Below are 22,296 nucleotides of genomic sequence, written 5' to 3'. Positions count from 1 at the left end.
TGCAGTTTTCAGAATTGATACACATTTAGCAATTCCAATTCCATTATTGATATCACTTATCAGTGTGATTCCTTATTGATCTGCTCACTGATTCTCATTGGGATCTCACTGGCTCCTCTTTGAAATGACTGAGGGTCGCCACCATCACTAAGCAGCATATCAAAGACATTACATTTGTGCAAATTAATTGCATGTCGTGAGGTGAAATGTTTGTGCATGATGGAAGTATTTCCTCTCTTTGTTGTGATGTTGGGGTCATTACTCAAAAAAAGCAATGTATTATATATAATACAGGGAAAACCTTTCTTACAATGAATGCAGTACTATCTCCCAGGAAAAAGTAATTGATTACACTACTCGTTGCATTACCTGGCACCCATTGTCTCATAATTACCATCTAAAATATAAACCTATACTACAGTCCCACACACCAACAGAAACCTGTGCAGAAGTTAGGTTGGTGCACATCTGACAACCCTATTTGACAGCTGTTAGAATTCATATAATGGCAAAAACCAGTCAGCTAAGTAAAGAGAAATGACAGTCCATCATTAATTTAAAAGCTGAAGTTTTAAAACTTTGAATGTGTCCCCAAGTGTAGTTGCAAAAACCATGAAGCACTGCAACAAAACTCATATGAGGACCGCACCAGGAAAGGAAGACCAAGAATCACCTCTGCTGCTGAGGATGAATTCGATCGCATCACTAGCCTCAGAAATCACATGTTAACAGCACCTCAGATTATAGCCCAGATAAATGCCAGAGTTCCAACACATCTCTGTATCAACTGATCAGAGGAGACTGCGCAAATGAGGCTTTTATGGTCAAATGTCTAGGAATGGACACTGGACCAATGAAAATCTGGACTTTGGTCTGAGCAGTCTAAATTTGAGGTTTTTGGCTCCACCCGCTGTCTCTTTGTGCAATGCGGAAAAGATGAATGGATGGTCTCTAAATGCATGGTTCCCACCATGGAGCACGGAGGAGGAGGAGGTGTGATGGTGTGGGGGCGCTTTGCTGGTGACACTGTTGGGGATTTATTCAAAACTGAAGGCACACTGAACCACCACGGCTACCACAGCATCCTGCAGTGACATGCCATCCCATCCCATCCCATCAGAATTTGGTTTCTGCTTGATTAAAAAAATAAAATAAAGATAATACTAATTATTATTGGATGATCTTTGGAGGTGCTGATTAATCAGGGTTTGTTACCTTTTGACAGAGCTAGCCATCTCTTCTCCGCATCTTCCGTTTTTATTAAAGCTGTCTCTTAACTCTTGACAAGAAATGTGTCAAAGTATTAATTTAGATACTAAACTCTAAAAAGTCTCACAAAATTCACTATGGTTTGTCTTTGCGTGTGTTCGTCTTTGTGCGTTTCCATTTCTAGCCATTGCAGATGCGTGGCACCCATGGCTGCCAGCACTGTTCTTGCTGGTGTTTGCATTTGTGTACTGGTGTTTGTCTGTGCATGTCTGTTTTTTGTGAGGACTCAGCTGTAAAAGGTTTTTAATTAGGATTGGATGGCTTCATGCATTATTGTCAGCTATCACAGTGGCAGATCTCCAGTGGGAAAAGGTTCCCTAAATTAGACATGGACAACTAGGTGGGGGGTGGAGGGGGGGGGGGTGGGGGGGGGTAGTTATTTGTTTTTGTTTTTTCTTTAATATTTCTGCCATTGTTATATTTATTCATCAAAGACAATAGGTCTCATATTTATCTCTGTTGTTATGCTGTATAGTGTGGACTTATGTTAGGTGTTAAGTTGTGTTTTTGCTGTTTAACCAGATTTAAAAACTAATCTCTCTCACAAATGCCTTTAATTGCTTTAGCTTGTGTCCTCCATGGCGGTGGCATTCAGAATGATGACAAAGCAACAATGGCTTCACATGATTTGGTAGTTTGAAAAACACTAATGTGCCATCTGACAGATGTCTTTTGATGGCTTCTGTTAATGTCATTCTAAATCCACGCATATTCCCACTGGGTAGATGTTACGGGTGAAGGAGATGTCAGCCATCTGCAGTGTGACAGCGTAATCAGGACAATGTCATATGACTTGATGAGTTCCTATGAGACCCTGGTGACACGTACTGTGCAATGCTGTACTGTGAAAAGCAGCTTCTATAAGGAACAGAGAAATGAAATGTTTAAATGAAATGTTTCCGCCTGTGTTTTCTTTATTTAGATCACAGTTGTTTTTTATGCTTGTACTTATTTGTCTGTTAGTGCTTTTCTTTTTCTCTCAGCAAGTGTTGTTTTTAAAGTATGGTACTAAAATTACTGCCAACCACAGTGTATAATCGTGGCGCTTTCAACAGCAATCAACATGAAACCCATTCATAAATAGTTTAAACAAATACACAGTATTATGACATAAATCTCTTCCCGTGGGTTTGTGTTTGTAAACTGTTTCTTAGCTGATCAGAGACTCGAGTAGACACTTCCCTGCTGGCACAGACAGAATCACCAAATAACTGTCTCGTCTCCTTCCAGCTGAAAAGGTAATATTCTTCATCAGAGCAGTCTGTTTTGCTCAGCGTGCCAGCTCTAAATGGCTGAAATTCCTGCCCACTTACAGCAGTTATGTGAGCTGCTTTGGCTAAGATCAGCTGTGCAAGAAATACAAATTCCCAGCCAGTTTTTTCAGATGTTTCTTTCACTGACTACAAAAATTGTACCAGGTTTTTTTAAACATGACATCTACATGCACCAAATGATTAATAACCTACCAGAGAGGCAACACCAGTTATTATCACTGTTTCTCATTAAAACACCAAAGATTTCCAATTGACCCTTAAATTGAGTGCAACAACTTATTGGCCTCACTGACTGATATCGGTGACGATACAATGCATACATGCGTATTTACATATATATTGAAAACAGATTTCAACTTGTCATCTTGTGGCCTACGTCTGGATGTCGCTGTGAAAATGATGTGGATGAATAACACTACAGTAACATAATTGCAGTAAATAGAAATCAAAGAAAATGAAGAAGAAAGAAGAAGAAAGAAGAAAAAACTTTATTTGTCAATTTCTTCAAATGTACTTGCCATACAAAGGAATTGAAATTACGTTTCACACTGTCCCATGCGTAGACATTGACAACAATAAGTGCAGATGCACAACAAAAACAGCCCTAACAATAAGGTAATATTAAATAGGTAACAGGATAGACAAGACCTAAAAATAAATAAAATAAAGTGTTCCAACAGTGTTCCCTGGAAAATAGTATACTAGTCTACTTGGAGTCTACTAAAATGAAGGTAGCAGGGAGGAAATTACCAAATGAAAAATATGTGAAGCAGCAGGTATGACAGGGAGAGGAAAAAGGCCAAAGATGAGGAGCTACAGGTAACACAACCTTTAATTAATGCTGGCCCAAACTCTGATTAATGCAACTGTCAAGACTGAATTTGATGGATGGAGAGTAAATGTATTTGCTCACCCAGGATTTGATCTAAGATTTACTGCCTTGTGGTACCAATGTTTTATTCTCCTTTTAGGGCATTTTTCCCCCACTGTTTAATTTTTATACTGACTCTGTTTTATTTAAAGGTACAATTTGAGTGTGTCAGTATAATTTGAATTTAGAATTTAACACACTGATATGAGAGTAAAGGAAGGGAAAGGGTGGTTGTGGAAATGATGCAGATGAGAGGCCTAATTTAGAAAACATCTCCAAGCCCATAATCTGTGAAGACTGGCCTGCACTGCCTACCTTGCTGTTTCAGCCTCAAGTGTTCCTGCATCCTATTATGACACATGCTGAGGCCTCAATTTGAGTAAGAGGTGGCAAAGAGATTATGCTGGGTGAGTATTAAAAATTTCATATACTGGCCTTAAGCCCTTTTTCCCTTCTTTTCTGGGGAACCTGTGGTGCTTGAGATGAGGATGATTACTTGCAGTAAGGCAATTTTCTTTCTTCTCTTTTTTCTCTCCTTAAAACATAAAAGCCTGAATACAGTTTCCCCTAATGGAAGGTACGTTTTATCCGCTTGTGTGTGCTTGAGAAAATGTGCAAAATGCAAATTAACTAAAATATTAGGTAAAAGTTGGGGGGAGAGATGTTTCAGAAGGAACTATTGTGTAAAGTGTCCACTGGCAATCACAGTGAGTCTTGTGTGGCTCCCTGTGCACAGTGTGGAACGCTCCTATTTCAGAGTAACTGTCAGTCTCTTGCCTTTACTCTGACAGCTGTGTTTGAGATGTGTCCGAATGTTTGAACAATGAATTTGATAGCTGAAAGTACCTGTTTCCTGTGTGCGTGTGTGTGTGTGTGTGTGTGTGTGTGTGTGTGTGTGTGTGTGTGTGTGTGTGTGTGTGTAAAGATAATTTGCAACTTGGATACCTTCCAACAAACATGCTACCAAAGTTGAGCTGTAGTGCTGAAAAGTCTAACTCTCTGTGACACCATCATTATCTGGACTGGAGCTTTAACTCATTCACTTTTTCTACACCAATCACCCTCTAACAAAGTCATTTGGTCAAAGAAAATGACAGCCTATCTGTGATCTTCCAGTAGTGGCCTACTCATTCATATGATAATTAATGGATAACCCAGCTACAGCTGACAGCCACCTTTTGATGTGAGGCTAGCAGAATAAAATACGGGTTTTTATTAGCCAGCGTTTTCATTTAGCAAGCTGAACGTGGCTAGCCTGTCTAATAGCTCTGATTCCACCCTTCACTCCACTCAAATCTCACACACCTCACCAGTTGATAGTCAATATGTACTTTTGCTATTTTCATCTACTGCCTGGTTTTACCGTAGTATGTCTTATTACACCCTGAGCCCTTCTCTCTGTCTCTCCCAGTAGTGTGTTCTTTCTGCGACAGCTGTCAGTCAAATGCAGACAGATGGTAGTTTATATCGAGCCAGAAATATGGGAGTGAAATTGTGCATCACTGCCAATTCTTCCCATCAGTTACACTTGGCTTCCTCTAAATGCATTCTATAGCTATATAAACCTGGAAAGTAACTGAGACGGAGAAAAAGAAAATGCATTTGAAGTAAGAATAACACAACTCTTTTTTTCTGTCAGTCTAACACAGTTGCAAATGTATGCAACACCAATATTAATCCTGAATATTATGCACTAATCCTCTGTTATTTACTGCAAAGTATAAGATGATCAAACACGCTGCCTTAAGATAATACATTTTAAACATCTTTCTCATCTGAAGACTTCAAATGAACGTGTTTGCAATATTTAGTTGGACCCAAGCAAAAAATTGAAATTCATGTTTGCCTTCTGCAGTAATCATTTCTCGCTGCCAAGCAAAGCTTGATCAGGCCTACCTGCTAGAGGACAGTCTAGGAAAATACCTTACTTATCCTTTCTGCTTTGTATACACTGGCTGATTTTTACAGCACTGACTGTGCCAAGGCTAGAATGCTGGGGGAAAGTAAACTAGGACACTGCTGTAATACACACTGGCAGGCATCTGAGCTGTTTGATAGATAAAAGGGAAAGAAACATATAGAACAAAACAAATGGCGTAGAAGAAGAAATGACGCAGATAGCATGAGCCGATGTGCTCATCATTTCCAGCACTGCTCACGCAATGAGTCAGGCTGTAGAACTGGTGCTGGGTTACTATTACTAATAACAGCCTGTCCTCATTTGTGGAGCAGTATGGAAATAAAGTTTTGTAATGTTGTTTGAAGACAATACATGTACAGCATTCACTGTTATTTTGGAATAATTATTTAGAGGTCTAGAGGAAAGTTTGGGTTTTTGCAATTTTCTCCACTTTAGACGTCAAATGCAAATGCTCTTGGACATGTATCAGTTGCTTTCATACAATTCTCTACCGTCTACAACATTATCATTTGCTTATGTCACGTCAGTCAAAATGAACTATACTTTTGGATGCTGAATAGTCGTTCCCAATAAAACTAATAGTCTTCATTTCATTGCTTGAGTCATCACATGCAAAACTGGTGAATTCGTTTTCAAATGCTGTCCAGCAAATGTTATACCTTTTTTTTTATTATTATTATTTCCTGGAAATGTCCCCCAAATTGAACAATTTCTCTCAGGTGAACTTCAGCTTTCACTGACAAGGAGGTGTGTGAAGTATTAGTTGTAACCAATGACAAGCCACTTGTTCACAGTCACTCATGGATCAATCCCATGAACCCTCAATTGGCAAGCATATATGAACCGAGCAGGACATAGTGTGTACCATTTCTACAAGGTCAGCATCGTGGAAGAGGGGTGAGGATGCGGCGGGGACAAAACAGGGGGAGAGGGAGAAGACAGCAAAAACATAGGCAGATCCCTAATGAAATTAGGGCAACACTTGTTGACCATGTTGTCAATTACGGCCTCACAATGGATGAGGCTGCAAACAAATGTTGGAAGAACACTGTGAAATCAATCAGTCAAACATTTCGTAGGGAGAACAGGTATGTATAGTATTGGACAGTCATCCTACATCTCATAATATCTCATGTTTAGTGTACATTACTGTAATTTTACTGTACACGGCTGTACAAAAAGTGTATAGTGCTGTCTTGAGCATTTTCAGGTAGTGTCACCGAGTTCTGACTTGTTCATCAAGATGTTGTCAACACTTCTCATTTTGATGACACTGGCAGTTTCATTGACATGAATACTTGTTTTTGAGGCATGGATTACCGATTTTGAGCAAGTGACCTGCTTTTGCAGGTTATCCACTAGGTTTTGCAGTTTGCACCAATTGTTTTGAGAAATACGCTAACTGCTGTGCAAATGTTAATAGTGATGTGAGAAAAGCACCAAAGCGACTGAGAAAAACTGTAATAAAGTCCTTTTACAAATGGAAGTTATATTATATGCAGTACATGTATGAGGACATTAAGATAGTGATGAGGTGAAGAAGAAGTGGAAAAGAGCCTGGAGAGGTGGAGGTATGCTGTGGAAAGAACAGGAATGAAAGTCAGTAGAAGGAAGACAGCGTACATGAGCGCGAAGGATCGGGAGACAGGTTTAAGTTTAAATACCTAGGGTCAGCAATTCAAAGCAACAGACAACAGAGCTGAAGATGAGAGTGCAGGCAGCTTCATGGTGAGACCTGGTGGGGCCTGTTTCCTTATAATTACATAAGACATTAAACATATAAAAGATCTGCAGCTGATCGCAGGTGCTGTTCACTAGAACTCTCAATATGAGGACCAAAGATATGCAAGTGAGGGGACCATATGTCAGGCTGAAAAAATAAAATAAACCTTTTGTTTTTCCAAATGCTTTATTCTTTTAACAGTTCCCAGAGTTAGAGTCAGAACATAAAATCTGCAATTATACCCTGCATACCTGAGTGTCTCTGTGAGTGTGAATACATCCAAGTCCAAGCTAATTAATTGGGGCAGGGACCAAGGGAAAGAGTATCTCCAGCTGCTCCTCACCAGCTCGGTGCCCCTGGGTTAACTCAATCATGTGAGACCAGTGCATACACATGCACACACTAGTCACACATACTCACACAAGATCTTATGTATAACAAGAGAAAAAGAGAAAGTCCCAGAGGAAAGCCATTTAGGGGAGCCTAAATGACAGTTTAAAAGAATGTCATCAACTTCACACTAATTCCTCTTTAAAATGTCCTCCTGCATATTATATGTTTTTCATTGTTTTTCAAAAACAAATTAAGAACGTGGATTAAAATTTTGCTTCTTTCTTCTTTCTCCCTGATGAAATGAAACTATTGCAAACTTTGGTTTCATCGTGGTCTAATGCAAATGATCTTCTTTTTGCATTAATTCAACAGAATATTTATATCAGAGTTCGTAGGCAACAGAAAAAAGATGGCCATACATTGATATTCATAATCTTTTTTAATGCAGTGACATCACTGTTTTAATATTGTCAGCACAGACAACAACACACTGCCAGCTGTGAATACACATGTTGTCTTGCACCTTCACTGAAGGTGAACAAGCTAACGCAAACTTTTCTAAACATGCTGCTTATGCTATATTATGTTTGCTAAGGATTTTGGCTTCTTAATAAGCTTCTTTTTAGTTTTGCATTTGATTCATTGGAAGGCAGCTGCGCTCCCAGGGCTACTATCTAATCAGCAGCAAAGCTGCAACCCATTAAACTGAAGTGAGATACTTTTCAATACCATTAACTACAAGGACCATGAAAATACATTTGTATACTGAGACATATTTATTTGTTTTTGTGATGTGAATTATTGATCTTTTAATGAAAAAACTAAACCCAAGTGACAGCAACCTGATTGATACAAGAGTAAGTGCAGAACATGCTCAATCTGAGCTTCTTCTCCTCTGATTTAGAAATCACAGACAGGACACAGGTCCTTGTTGTAAAAGAATTGTAATACTGTCAGCGCTGACACTGATGATAACGTTACGACTGACGTTAACAGTGACAGGCCTGACACTTTGGTAAGAATGTTTTTGGGTTTTTTTTTTTCTGACAGCTGAACTGTAAAACTCACAATTCTCACCAAGAAACCTCCTCCAGTAGATATCTGACATGAGGTGTTCTGGATTTGAATTTCATATTTTTAATATATAACGTTGTACATTTAACAGTAACACAAATTAAGCACAAAGATTTTTGGCAGAGATAGGCTTTGGATGTTTTACTCATTTCCCGAACTGTAAAATATGTATTTAGAGGCCTGTAGGACAATGTTGTTATTCTAGTGGCAGGTCAAAACGCAAAGACATGTCCACTGACAAGAGAAAGTGACCCTTCATGTCCATCAGGACATAACACAGAATCGCACTGTAAGCAAAAGCTATTTTGTCGACAAACACAGCATGATTTATTGTTTCCTTGCACCCAGTCATGGTAACATAAGACATAGCATCACACTAGACATGTTTTCACTCTTGTTAAATCATTGAGGGTTACAGTTATTTGTTTGTTTTTTGTTTATTTGTTTTTATTTAATAAAAAAAAAGTTGTTCTTTCTTGTTTATGTTGCTGATCGTTTTGTGAAACTGTAATTTTCTATTAGTAAAAGAGATCAGAATTAGAGATATTCTGCCAGACTGATTATTAAATAGTTTCTGATCTTGTGTGGTTTTATTAGCAAACCTTCTTGTCATGTTGCGTGACCCAGTTTCGGTGAAACTTCACATCATCGGACAGATGATCTCACACTGACTCTGGAAACTCTGGCATACAGAGTTCATGGTCAACTCAATCACTGCAAGGTTTCCAGGACCTGTGGGTGGAAAGCTCATCACCCTTCCACCACCGTGCTTAACAGTCGGTATGAGGCGTTTGTGCTCATATGCTTTGTTTTATGCCAAACAGGTCAACTCGGTCCAAAGGACATGTTCCAGATGTCTTGTGGTTCTCTTGGCAATCCTTCCAAACAATGCATAACTCTTTATTCTTTTTCCATTTGTACCTTTGTTAGCATATTAAGTGTTACAATCATAACATCGTTTTAGCACAACTTTACCACAACATAATTGTTCTAACTCCTGAATGCTTTGGACCAGTAAATAGTCAAAACTTATCCTTTTAAACATGTGCTCACCCTTAATGAGGATCAGTTACTCAAATGGATGTAATTAGCCGCGCGAATCCTTAGTACTTATCCTTCCAAAATCCTGTGTAAGCTAGAGTTTCCTTTGTGCTCCCTACACTGTTTCAGCATTTTGGCTTGATATTTGTTACATAAATAATGAAATGTAATGTCCAACTCAGGCACTTACCTAATTTTAAGACCTGGTAGGGACCAGATGACTTGTTATTATGACCTGGTAAAGTCTTAAAATTTAAAAATTGTGTACTTTCTTTTCCACAAGACTCTAAGCATTTCCTTTTCTCTACCCTAAATCCCCCCAGTTCCTCATCTCCTGTTGCAAGGTGCTCATCAGAAAGTTTTTCTTATATTTGTATATATTTATAGATTGAAGTCCTCATTATAAAATAGATCAAATACCTACAGCTGCCACACACTGTAATTTGCATAAGCCTGCTTCCTGCACGGAGCCTCTTTGGAGGTTGTAATTCAGCCCCACTGTTCTAGTGATTTTAAAAATGTCTTTTGAAACTGATATTACTGTGATAATGGCGGGACTAACAGATGACACCTGAAGGCATTTTTTGACAACTGGATATGAAAGAAATTGAGTCCAGGCGAGTTTGTTTCTGCCTTTAGAGTGGTTAAACATGCTAGTCTGCACAATCTCAGTTGCTCATTTTCTTTTTCATTCAGGGAAGGAAATACATGGCAAGAGCAGGATACCCACTGTTTTTATACTCTCTGATACATGGCATACATATTATACAAACCAATGAGGGAAAATTATTACAGAGAAAAGTATGTTTTGGAGACAGGCTTTTATCAAACAGACATTTGTCAAATGTAAAATATGTATTTATGTAGGACAATACAGTGTAGAGTTAGGTCAAAATACATGTGCACTGACAAGAGAAAGTTATCCTTCATGTGCATCATGACATGACCCAGAATCACACTGTAAGCAAAAGCTATTTTGTCGATAAACATGGCATGCATTATTGTTGTTTCCTTGACACAGTACATAGCATTAGAGAGCTTTCAGATTGTATTAACATACTGAGGGTTTGCAATGTTTCTTTTAGGAACCCCCAGTACCACCACCACCGCAAACCCCGCCCCCACTCGCTCTCATCTACAGGTAGTTTCCCTTTATAAAAAGAGGGAGGGGATGATCACTCACAGAGGTCCTTTTCAAAAGGGCAAGCAGGTTTTGGCATAGGGCCAGCTAATCAAGGTCATCTCCTCTGCTTAGTACAGCACTTCCTCTCTGCAGTGATCAGGACTAAATAAAATAAGGTGTGTCAGATATGATCTCTCTCTGAATACCATGTGCAATGGTAGAATGAGCTACTGAAAAAACAAAGAACTGCTTGTCCAAGCTTAACATACGTGGCCATCGCTCTTTCGCATATGCTTAGGCCAACCAGACACTGTAGTGTAAATAAAGGATGGGCATGGTCATCATGGCATTACCATTCTCTGGATTTGCATTTTAAACAAACATCTTTTGTTCGTTTGTATTTTTTTTTTTTTTTTTTTAAGTCAAAGAAGCAACTAAAATGTGATGCATTGCAAGAGGAGTTCTGTTTATCCACCATCACTCATACCATGCTGGAAAGTCAGACATTTTAACATGGGCTTCATTATTTCATTGCAGTGGTTTCCAGCTTGAATTTCACCCGCTGCACCCTTGGTTTTATTTTATGGTCTGGCTAAGACGTTCAACAAAAAATATGTATTCCAATTGTGACGCAGCACTGGAATAAAACAAAAGATAGATTGACCTTGACTTCTTCTTCACAAATGATAGCACCTTTTGTGGGGTAGGCTGAAAACAAGCGGTTAACAGAAGTCAGCAAATAGGGTCAGTAGATGAGCTCCACAGCTTCTAATGACAGAATCATCCGTCACTGTCATTCGAAAGCTCGGGGAGGAAAAAAACTTGAACCCTTCTCAAGCTAGCCCCAGATGGCAGAAGCTGGGCTTACAGTTCTGACAGAGTTTTGCTCTCGTGTGCATATAGGGCAAAAAAAAAATACAGGAATATGGAAAATAGTCTGCTGAAATCTCAGTTGCTCAAAAGTGGAAAGCTTACCACATTTCGGCATTACTAAATTTTCATTATGTGCTTTCTGTGCAGTCTTGCGAATACTCGCTTTTTTAACGTGGCATCAGTTAAATCTGGAACAAAAAAGTGTTGTGACATTTGACTTTTTCACTTTCACACTTTAAAACAGCTGAAAAACCCGTTTGCAAAATAGACACACACCCTTTAACGTAACAGAGTGGTTTCTCCAAAGTACCTCTTTTACAGAAGTCAGCGGATTGGCTTGTGAATATCATTTAGACAGGAGGGCGGATTTAAGGCATTATGAAACACTCCACTTCTGGTTGTATTTTTACATTGTTTCGTACGGTCATTAGTCAAACAGACAGGGAGAGGAGAAAGAGAGAATTGACCTCTTGATATCGTGGGAGGGCATTACCGCGTTGAGAGGTGGTTGACAGGTAACAAAGGCTTCAGTTCACTCCAAAAAAGTCTATTGAATGTCGAAAAAGAGACATCACATTCTTATGTAAGTGCATATTACGAGACAAATCCCCATAAGCATAACGGGCAGTGCAATTATAGATAGCAAGTCTGAGAGTGGTTTAGAGAGAAACACAGAGAGAGAAAAGTTGAAAAAAAACTGAAAAGCTAACAACATTTGCACAGATGCAGACTTTTATTTATCTGTATATAATAATAACAGTAAGATCAGGCACCACATGACACATCCCATGAGCAGTATCCTCAAACCATTCGTCTTGATTTACAGTCAACAAGGACTGATGACTGAAATGCTCCCATGTGTCTGCAAACAATTTTATTCAATAACAGATACTCTTAGTGTGCCATAAAAGAACAAGAAACATAAATAACTATCTCTGCCATGTAGTGCTGGTAATGTCACATCCAAAACATAGTCATCATGTGTACAGTTATATTGCAGAGGTATTCAGTGGTAAAAAAAAAAAAATACATATATATATTAGGGAGTGGGGAGGGAAGAAAGGTGGATAATCCCTAAAAATGTCTGATCTTTTAAAATAGCTACTCTGCTGTCAAATCTGATGAGCTATAATGAGGTCCTGTATAAAACTAGATATGATAAATTATGAGTGCAAATCAAACCGTGTGTTCCCATCACTGTCTTTCTCCATTTTTCTTTTTTACCAAGTGAGGTAACGTCCGTCCCACGACGTGCCAGGTGTTCTGCAGCAGATCTAATGAGAATTTTTTACCATGGAGGTGTCGGTCTATACGCTGAAAGCCTGGGGTGGACTTTAAACTCTGAATTATCTGGCTATGTCTTAGATCTTTAAATGTCTGGTTTTATTGCCAGTTTATCGCTGCAGACGAAAGTTTAAAAGTTTTCTGCACTTCTGAACAGCCATTCATTTTTTCATTCATTGATCCTCTTTAGTTTTTTTTCATCTGAATGGACAACAGTGTTACCCATTCAGACACACTCATCCTTTGTTTGGTTGCTTCATGTGAGAGATTTTTGTGTTTCTATTTTCTCTGTGCTTATCTCACTCATTTGAAGAGGCTAGTTCCAGAAGAAAAGGTCACCCATTTCTTTTGACTCAACAGTTGACTGGGGTTCATGAAAGAATGCTAATACTACACGGTGTGGGCACATGGCACTTGATGATTAATAGCTGGTACAAATTAGAGATTCGCCAGAACCACTTTTCTTAAGATTAAATATGGCCGTGCAGCACATGTGAGGCTCTGTCCATAAAAGCCATAGTTTTTACTAATGCAGGAGGAATCTTTCACTATAATCATGAAGCACTCCGAGAGTGTAAACCTCCACCAAAGCAGTTCACTCTTTGTATTAAGTTTGTTTTAGCATATACACTTTGTTTTCTTTGTTTGTTTGTTTTTTCAAATTACTTTAGGAAGTTTGTAGTGCAGTAAAAACAAGTTCAGGCTTTTGCTATTTGAAACTTATTTTATATTTGACATACTTTGGAGTATTATTATTTTTTATTATTTTTATTTATGTTCATATAGTACATGTTAAACATTCATTTCACTGTTTATTAATATCTGTTTAACTGTTTAGTAATGAGTATCAAGTGAAAAAAGTTTATTTTGTTTTCCAAACAAAAATTATACTTCATCAACATTATATATGTATATAAATGTGTATGTATTTAAAGGGCTTTCAAGGTCAAAGGTCCAAAGTAATGTGATATTTGAAATCCCCATATATGATACCCTGTATACCTATATGTTGCCAATACAAACAATGGGAGTAAGAATTCAGTTCAATTTAGTTTTATTTATATGGCGCCAAATAAAAACAATAATACAGACAAACCTACAAAATTCAGATGAACCCTATATGAGCCAATACTTGGCAACAATAGGAAGAAAAACTCCCCTTTAACCGGAAAACCTCCACCAGAACTAGGCTCAGGTAAGGGCAGCCTTCTGCCACCACTGGGTGGTGGTGGGAACCAGTAAGAACTATCATTTTTAATAGCTCTATATAGCATTATTATTGGACCTTCAGATCATTCTATTGACCATGAAGGCGAGGTCGGAGGTCAAATGTGACATGATGTTTTAAATCTTTATATGGCACTTTTTAAACACCAATTGAAAAAAAAAAGCCAGAGTTATTTGGCTTTTTGTCCATTTTTGACCAATAAAGTTTTACAAGAAATGTATTCACTACATTAAGACTTAGCAGATTTACAGACAGAAAGGCCCGCACAGGTGCACGCAAACAAAACCAAAAACTTAAACTCTTTAGTGAACTATAGAAACTATTGATGCATAAGTGTGAATCCTGGAAGAGACGGAAGATGGATGGATGGATGGATGGATGGATGTTATGAAACAACTTGTTCAAAGGTCTTTCAAGTGACATTACTTGGCATTAAGAATTTTTACATGCACAGTTTCTTATAACATCTTCTGGATAAGATCACAGTGCATTGGTACACTATCACCAAATGGTTAGGTGGTCTTTAAGGGTTTCAGTAGACGCAAGCCCAGAGGTGGTGAACAGTAAGCTCACTGATCTCCACAGGCCTCACCCTGCACTGAATCAGCTTCTGTGAAGTGGTGAGAAAAATCCTGTACCATCACAAGAGCGTCTGTTTTTTTACTCTCCACGGGTTAGCTCTGGACTCTTCTTTTTTCTCATTTCTCTGATGTGTGCTGCAAGTTTGGTTGTTACTGTAACTGATAGCATTACCCAAGTTCTTCAGCTGCCTTAGGAGAGCAGAGCTTCCATCTGCCTTCGCTTTTGTCGTTGGTGCATATTTTAAACTCCGAACTGCTAATATTTGCTCAGCAAATGTGGGGCATGCCATAAATAGCCACAGGAATAGCTGAATACTAACCATCATTGAAATATGCAAAAGATTTGAAATAGAGTAAAAGGATAGATTAACAGTACAGGCTGCATTCTGTTCATGCACTTTTTAGATTTTCAGTATTGGAGGGGGTGAGTACTCAGAGCACTCACCCCAAAAATATTCCCACTCTACTCTGCCACTGCAGTGCAAGGTTGCCCGCTGCAGCTTTCAGGTCACGCGGCACATGTGAGGCTCTGTCTGATGAAACAAAATAGGTCCTACATTATGGACGAGAAGCACACCCTGATGCCTTCAGTGCTCCGGGACCAGCAGACAGATGTACCAGCAGACTGTCAGACAGAGTGGTGCCAGGATAAAAACTCCACCTTCTTTGGCACAATAACAGGAGAACATGATTGCTGAAGCCACACTCAATGTGCAGATTGGGATAACATAGAAAACATGGAAATGGAGCCAGAGCACACTGGTGCATCCAAACACACAGTTTGGATGTGAAGGTCATTCAGAAAAAAGCCTATTCTGGCAGTTGTTTAAAGACACATAGGGGCTGCCTTACTTGCCCTATTCTGCCTATTCAGCCAAGTTTTAGAATGAGACAGGCGATGTTTATTTATTTTATCTGTTGCCTAAATAGTTTCTTGTTATTTATGGTTAATGTTCCATTACTTGTAAAATGATCTAAGACAAAGCCATCATATAAGATAGCTATCTTACAACTGTGTATATCTGAGCCAGATTCCGACTATTTCCCTGCTGAAGCAGAGATGGCTGAGCCTACGGGTTTATTTTGCTTCGTCACGCCAATACACAAATCTGAGAAGCAAGATCTTGTGAAAAGAACAAACACTGTGTATTTTTTCTAGATATATTATATAAACCATTGTGTGTTCTTAAGCAGTGCATATGTAATATCTTCCAGCTTTCAGCTGTTGGCCTTTTTAGAAGAAGGTACTGGAGCTGATTCATTTTCCTAGGAAAAGCTGTAGATACGTGATTATTATTTGTATCTCAGGTGCAAATTTAAAAAGTAAAAGTCCATTAATATACATTAAGGGGGTGTCAAACATACGGCCTCCTTATGGAGGGGGGGGGGCAAAGACTGGCAAAGACTCTGATCTGGCTCACTGGATTGCTTTAGAAAAATGGTAAAGGGGGCATAAACTGGACTTTTAACTTTATTTTTATATGTTTAACAGCTTTTTTAATAGCAATAGCTCACCCCCCTTAAAATCAAAGTGAGTTGTATATGAGCTTGACGTCCTTCCATTAGAGATGTCACATTGAAGAACAACATTTTTTTTTTTAATCGATGAAAAATTCTATTAACGTTGACCCAATGACCTTTTATAGTAGGGTGACCAACCATCCTCTTTTCCCCGGACATGTCCACTTTTCACGTTCTGTCCGGGGCGTCCGAGGGGATTTTCGAGATTAATGAAAATGTCTGGATTTTCCTACAGAGGACCCATATGTGTGACTTCATCCCCGAGCAGCTGCTTTGTGAGTGGTTGTTCTGCGCTCACAGACGGGACAGATAGCGTGCAGCAGCGCCTAGTGATGTTTAAAAGATTCCAAAGCACAACTGCAGCTTTTCAGACAAACTGCAAAAAAGAAATTTCCCCCGTACCGTCCCGGTACTGGTAATTTCTCTTATACAGTTGAGGCCTTATTTCTGTACCATTATTTAATTCCAGAGGTTTTTAAGTTATTTTTTTTTCCCTTGTTGACTTGTAAAAGCCTATATCACATTTTTTTTCATTAACTGCACAGAGAGGCATCGTTTAAATATGTTAAAATTTTCTTTAAGCAAACAGTATTATTAAAGTTCTTCATGACTGGGCCAAGTGTCCTCCTTTTTGGGAATCAAAATATGGTCACCCAATTTTATAGGGATATATGATATTTGAATAAGGAAAACATTTCACAACAGGATATTATCATGAAACCTCCTCAGTTATGTTTATATGTAATACACATTGAATATACAAAGTATTAAAATAGTTAAAAAAAAAAAAAAGACCTAAATGTGTTTTGTGCAAAAAATATCCCGCAGCTGATCAGTGCATGATCAGCTCTTTGGAGTACAAGATGACCTTCACAGATATTTTACCATCCATGAATTTATTTTCTTTCAAACTTGCTTATCTGCAGAGCTTTTGCACTGAACTTATAATATTGCATAATTTATAATGAGGTAAAAGCAAAAGAGGCACGAACATAAAATGCTCTTTCTGGCTGCCTGTTAGGAAACAATGACACCGTGTTAGCCTTTAAATCAGCTGAGCTGGCTGACCTTTCGGGCTGTGCAGCAGATACAAGGAAACACTTAGCATAAAGTGTTGTGAATTAGTCTATTTCTATTTTTTTTTTTATCTCTTTCTCAGTCTGTTGCGATTTTTGAGATCTGTTGTTGTCAGTTACCTAAGAAAACTGTGCATTGCCTTTCTGTAGGAAGGGAAATCAGTTGGTTTGGGGTCATTTGAAAACAGGAAATGGAGCTTTTTGAAAAAAGAAGAAAAAATAGCAAAACTGACGCTGTAGAAAAGCTGCTTATCTTTTTTTTTTCTACCTCACTTGTCTTATTTCCTGCTCATTCTCACAGTTCCCATGGTAGTGTAATGTTTGAGCACCTGACTCACGGCAGCTCTCCAGGCTGTGGGGGTGTTACAGGATCACCAAGCCAAGCCAGATGCCCTCTCACTTGGTAGCCAGCTACATACTGTACATCTTCCACCTCTTCCCACTTTAACGGTCCACTGGCCTCCTCACACAGACACATTGTGCATTGATGCTGTGCCTTATTGTTTGTGAAATAGGGGAAAAAAAGGAAAATCCACATATATCCTTACCCCCATCACATTGTGGGCCAGGTGCTGCATGTAAGAATTAACAGATCACATACTGCTGAACTCCATTTTTTTTCTTGGTAGTGATACCTGCTGTTCAACAGACAGTAAAACACTGGTGTCAGTATTGACAGAGTGGAAAAGCAGTAGTCATGTAAAGTCATGTAAAGAACAGAAAAGCAGCCAAATACCCAGGATGCAGATGAGCGATGGTAAATCTTCCTCACTGAAATTACACATAAGCTTCATTTCATCTTTTTTCATGGTCAGCTGTGCAGAGAGCTTTAAATGGTTAAAGTCATTTTCAAGTGACCTTAACAGTCCATATAATAAATAGAATATAGACGACACATCGCAGGTTATACCATCCCACACTAAATATGCAATACACAAGTAAGAATTAGAGTTCTGCAGTGTTTTGTTTTTTTCTTCTTTTTTGTGTGTGCGTTCATTTTGCAACAATGCTGAGAAAAATGTAGGCCATAGGAGTCTTCAGTAGGCTACTATGTACCTCACATTAAGTCTAGTGTGTTTTTTATAGCTTGGTACAAATTTCCAACCCTTAAAACTCACAAGCATAAAGCACTAAAATCTGCTTTTCTCTCTCTCTTGTTTTTTTTTTTTTTATCACATTGCTTACTTCTAAAATGAAAAAAAAAACAAAAACAATTTGTGTTATACTGCTAGTGTGCAGCATGTGCAAAATTTTTGGTTCATGACATCTAATTAGAAAACAACTGCTTTAAAGTAAGATGTTGCTTGTGCAGGCTGAAAGCACAGTGACTTGAGCAGATGGTGTAATGCGATATATGGTAATAACCACACTGTCAGCGCGTTGGCCTGTATGAGACTGTGCTTAGACAGTGGCATAGCAATCATCCCCCACCGCGTCTTTATTCCGAAACAGATGCATTGTGAACTACAAGTTAATGCATTTGTGATCAAGATGTCCTGGGAGTCTGCATGAAAGTTCAAAGCTGTGCATTGTACATGCATTTTGTTAGTTTAGTACAACTTTTGGGTTCATTAGGTCAACATTACATGCACAGGTGAGCTTGCGGGGCTCAGTTGGTGCAGCGCAGTGTCATTAGTAACAGGGTTAGGAGTTTATGTCATGCAAAAAAGTTTACTAACTCACCGTATGTGTAATACACTGTGGCACCGGATGTTTAAAAGTGTTCATCGTATACAGTCTCATGAAAAGTCTGACCTGATTTGCAGCTGTCATATAAACAGCCCGCACACAAGGAGTCACACAAACCTTGTTCAGTTATGTAACCCCCTGTTGTGTAAGCATGCATACCCCATCGAGTGTGATGGGGCTCATTCTTTAATGAGCTCTGAAATTCTATGAAACGCATTAATTCAAACAGATATCTGTTTATTCTCAAAATAAACAGGTCCATGTGAAGCAGTTGCATGTGAAAAAGTTCTTCTGCATTTGAGATTAAACATATGGTGTGTAATTATGTAAACAATCATGAATGTGAGTTGGTTTGAGCAAATCTAAGGGTGAAGGATGAAGGATGATGTGCTCTATTCACTCTGTAACTTCTGATGATAACCTATGAGGAAAAACACTTGTCAGTGATGGGAAAGAAGGGCTTCCTTTAAACACTCAAAGTCCTGAGCTCAGGAAAGGGTAGCCATCTGTCACAAGTAGTTGGACAGAGGGAGGAAAGAGGAGATTTTAAAAAAAAAAGTGGAGCAAAGGGAGATAACAAACAGCAAGTAGCATCATTCTCAAGGAAAACTACAGAAGTGAGAGAATGGTTGTTGACATACTGGAATGTAAAAGCATCATGATCATGGAACCATGGAAGCCCCAAAGCAGCCTGAGCAGATAACTAAGGGATGATTCAGGGTCAGCTGATAAATTGCTGATAAAAGTTTTATAAGAAGAGGAAAGTTTTAAGCTTAATTTTGAAAGTAAAGAAGATGTCTGTCTCCAAAACCCAAACTGTGAGCATGCTCCACAGGACAGGAGTCTGTCTCCCATTCTTCTTTTGGTAACTAAGAACCGCAAGCACGCTGTCTGACAGAGAAGTGCTCTATGAGTTTTTTAAGATATAATGGGGCCTGATCATTCAAGGTTTTATATGTGAGAATAGAGAATTTTAAACTGAATTCTAAATTTACTGAAGGCGAAGAGAAGCTAATGTTAGACAAATATAACCTCCCTTTCTTGTTCCTGTTAGTACTCATGCATTAGCATTTTGGATCAAGCTTTTCAGTGAGCTTTTAGGAAAACCCAATTGTAAGGAATGAGAGCAGTCTAGCATAAAATACATAAATGCACAGACTAGTTTTTCTGCATCATCCTGAGACAGGATGTTCTTAATTATGGCAACACTGCACATATGAAATGAGCCGGTGGTAGATGTTTGTTTACCTTGCAAGTTAAAGCCATCCACATAACAATGGATGAGTCAAATCTGATTATACTGTAAATGTGTTTTTGCTTTTAGATTCATTTGCAAATGTGTCAGTTAGCAACTGTCAATTTGAGTGTACCGAACAAAGGGGTGCATGACGTTTGTTTCTACTCTATTGAAAAAAAGGACTGTCCTGCTTACGGGTGATATGCAGGCAAAACATGTGGACGTGAGCCACACAGCAAATATACCGAGTTTGTAGTATCCATTCATGGTCATGTGGTGGGTTCTGCTATTATGCAGGCGCAGTAAATCATATTTGCAGCTTAAAGGTATCCCGCTTCCAGTGTGACCTTGAGGAGAATGTCTGCATTGCTGCTCAGAAGGCACAACACTGCACTCAGGTGTGATATCGCTCTAGCTCCACAGACCACATTCACATCTGGAGAAACTACAGTGTGAGTGTGCTTTTACTATTAGTCAAAGTTGTAGCAGTGGCTGTATCACAGCATTTACTGGGGTAATTGAAAACGCAGCATATGTCTGCCATTAAACTGACATAAGCAGATGAGGCGGTCCCTGTCACAGCTGAGGATGTACCACTCTGTGAATGAGCACAACTCAAGCGCCAAGGGCCAGGCTCCATTCACGTTAACATTAATAGAAGGTTTGGTGTCTACAGAGAGCAGAGAGCAGACCATCATCACTGGCATGTCACCTGCAGCAAATGTATCTTAGTCCTTCCAAGTTTTTAGGTTTTTGGTTTCCCAGACGTTCATACCGCACACGTTCACTAGCACATGCACTAGTGCTAGGTTTAGTGTTTCCATTACTCCAGGCACTTTGGGGCGCGCGGGGTGGGGGGGCTGCTGCATGATTGCACCATGTGCAGTGCGGTAGACTGGCTATACTGTATAATATGCATGCAATGGAGACGTACTGCCATCTAGTGGTAAAAAACAGCAATATTCAAATAAAATAAAACATTAAGAAAGGGCAAAGCAACTGTAAAATCAATTATGATCAGTTTTGATCGCCTTTAATTTTACGAATGTTTTTTTTCTGTACATTACAAAATATCCAGTGGTACCATTTGTATCTGAAAAAAAAACATGAAATAAATAATGAAACAATCACCGTAGTCAAAGTATAACAAATGAGCAAAATTGTCATTTGATTTTAAAAACAATATTAACTTGAACACAGTTCCATACTTTAAAGATAAAGAATCAGAGTTCAAAAGAATTAACAAATTTCATTCTAAAATCAATAAACCACTCGCATCAGGCTTACATCTTAACGATATACGTGAAAAGTCCAGACAAGTGAAAACTGCGCATGTCAGATGTTTTCATTCCATCAACTCAGTTCATCACAAGAACCGAAAAACAACAAGCACCAAGACTGGACATCTACTGAGGAAACCAGTTTGCTGCAGCTGTCTTATCACAAACAGCTGGGTCGCTACACTTAGCATTGATGCCCAACATTTTTTCTATTTCAGAATTTTATAAATTAATTTCTTTATCTACTGAGTTGAAGATTCTTTAAAAAAAAAATGCTGAACCACATCGCCAAAGAAAAACATTTGAAAAGCGGTTAAATCGCTCTATTATTTCACTTTAGGAAAAAAACACACATAAGGTGCCAGGATTGTCACGTTCAGAAAAAATCAAATATCCGACCGCAGAAGGCACATTAAGAGCTGAGACAGATGACCCCACGAAAAATGGAGATGGATCTGTATCATAAATGTGGATGCAGGTAGAGAATGGCTCCCAAATCCTCCAGTCTTTTTAAGGCTTCAGCTTCATGATTGAGGTCGTGGTAAGAATTCTGTAACAGAGTGGAGGAGCATTAGTATTCAAGGAATATGAAGCTTTGCCAGTGAGCGTGTTAAAACAAAAAGTACATCACTACAGGTGGCCACACACCTTCATAGACTTCATGGTGGCATATCCATAGTAATGGATCGGCTGCTGCTGTTGGCTCTTTGAGCGAGGGTATCCGAATCCAGCAACGTGGACCACGTCACAGTAGTTGAGAGCAACAAAAATGGCAAGTATACCCGTGGTAGGATGCACTGGGATCTGCAACAAGCAAGAGATCATGACAGCCCACTGCACTTCTTCTTGTTTTCATGATTTATTATTTCTAAAATTAGCAAATATTAGTAGATACCCC

General features: G+C 38.8%; 1 protein-coding gene across 4 annotated transcripts in view; it reads right to left on the bottom strand.

Annotated features, from left to right (window-relative positions):
• Positions 1–21,125: 21,125 nt before the first annotated feature.
• Positions 21,126–22,296, bottom strand: part of st3gal4 (ST3 beta-galactoside alpha-2,3-sialyltransferase 4) — a 43,775-nt gene continuing 42,604 nt past the window's right edge. For all 4 annotated transcript variants that reach the window (XM_084950067.1, XM_084950068.1, XM_084950066.1 and 1 more), the window contains 2 exons: positions 22,047–22,202; positions 21,126–21,948 (listed from right to left, as the gene is read on the bottom strand). In XM_084950067.1, the coding sequence (XP_084806193.1) occupies positions 21,859–21,948; positions 22,047–22,202 (246 nt within the window). In that variant the 3' untranslated portion in view covers positions 21,126–21,858. The remainder of the gene's footprint in view (positions 21,949–22,046; positions 22,203–22,296) is intronic.

The sequence above is a fragment of the Perissodus microlepis genome, chromosome 14 (genome assembly GCF_051167445.1).
Source record: "Perissodus microlepis isolate ML-2025 ecotype Zambia chromosome 14, ASM5116744v1, whole genome shotgun sequence".
Lineage (NCBI taxonomy): Eukaryota > Metazoa > Chordata > Actinopteri > Cichliformes > Cichlidae > Perissodus > Perissodus microlepis.
This window is presented reverse-complemented; position numbering and strand designations above follow the sequence as displayed.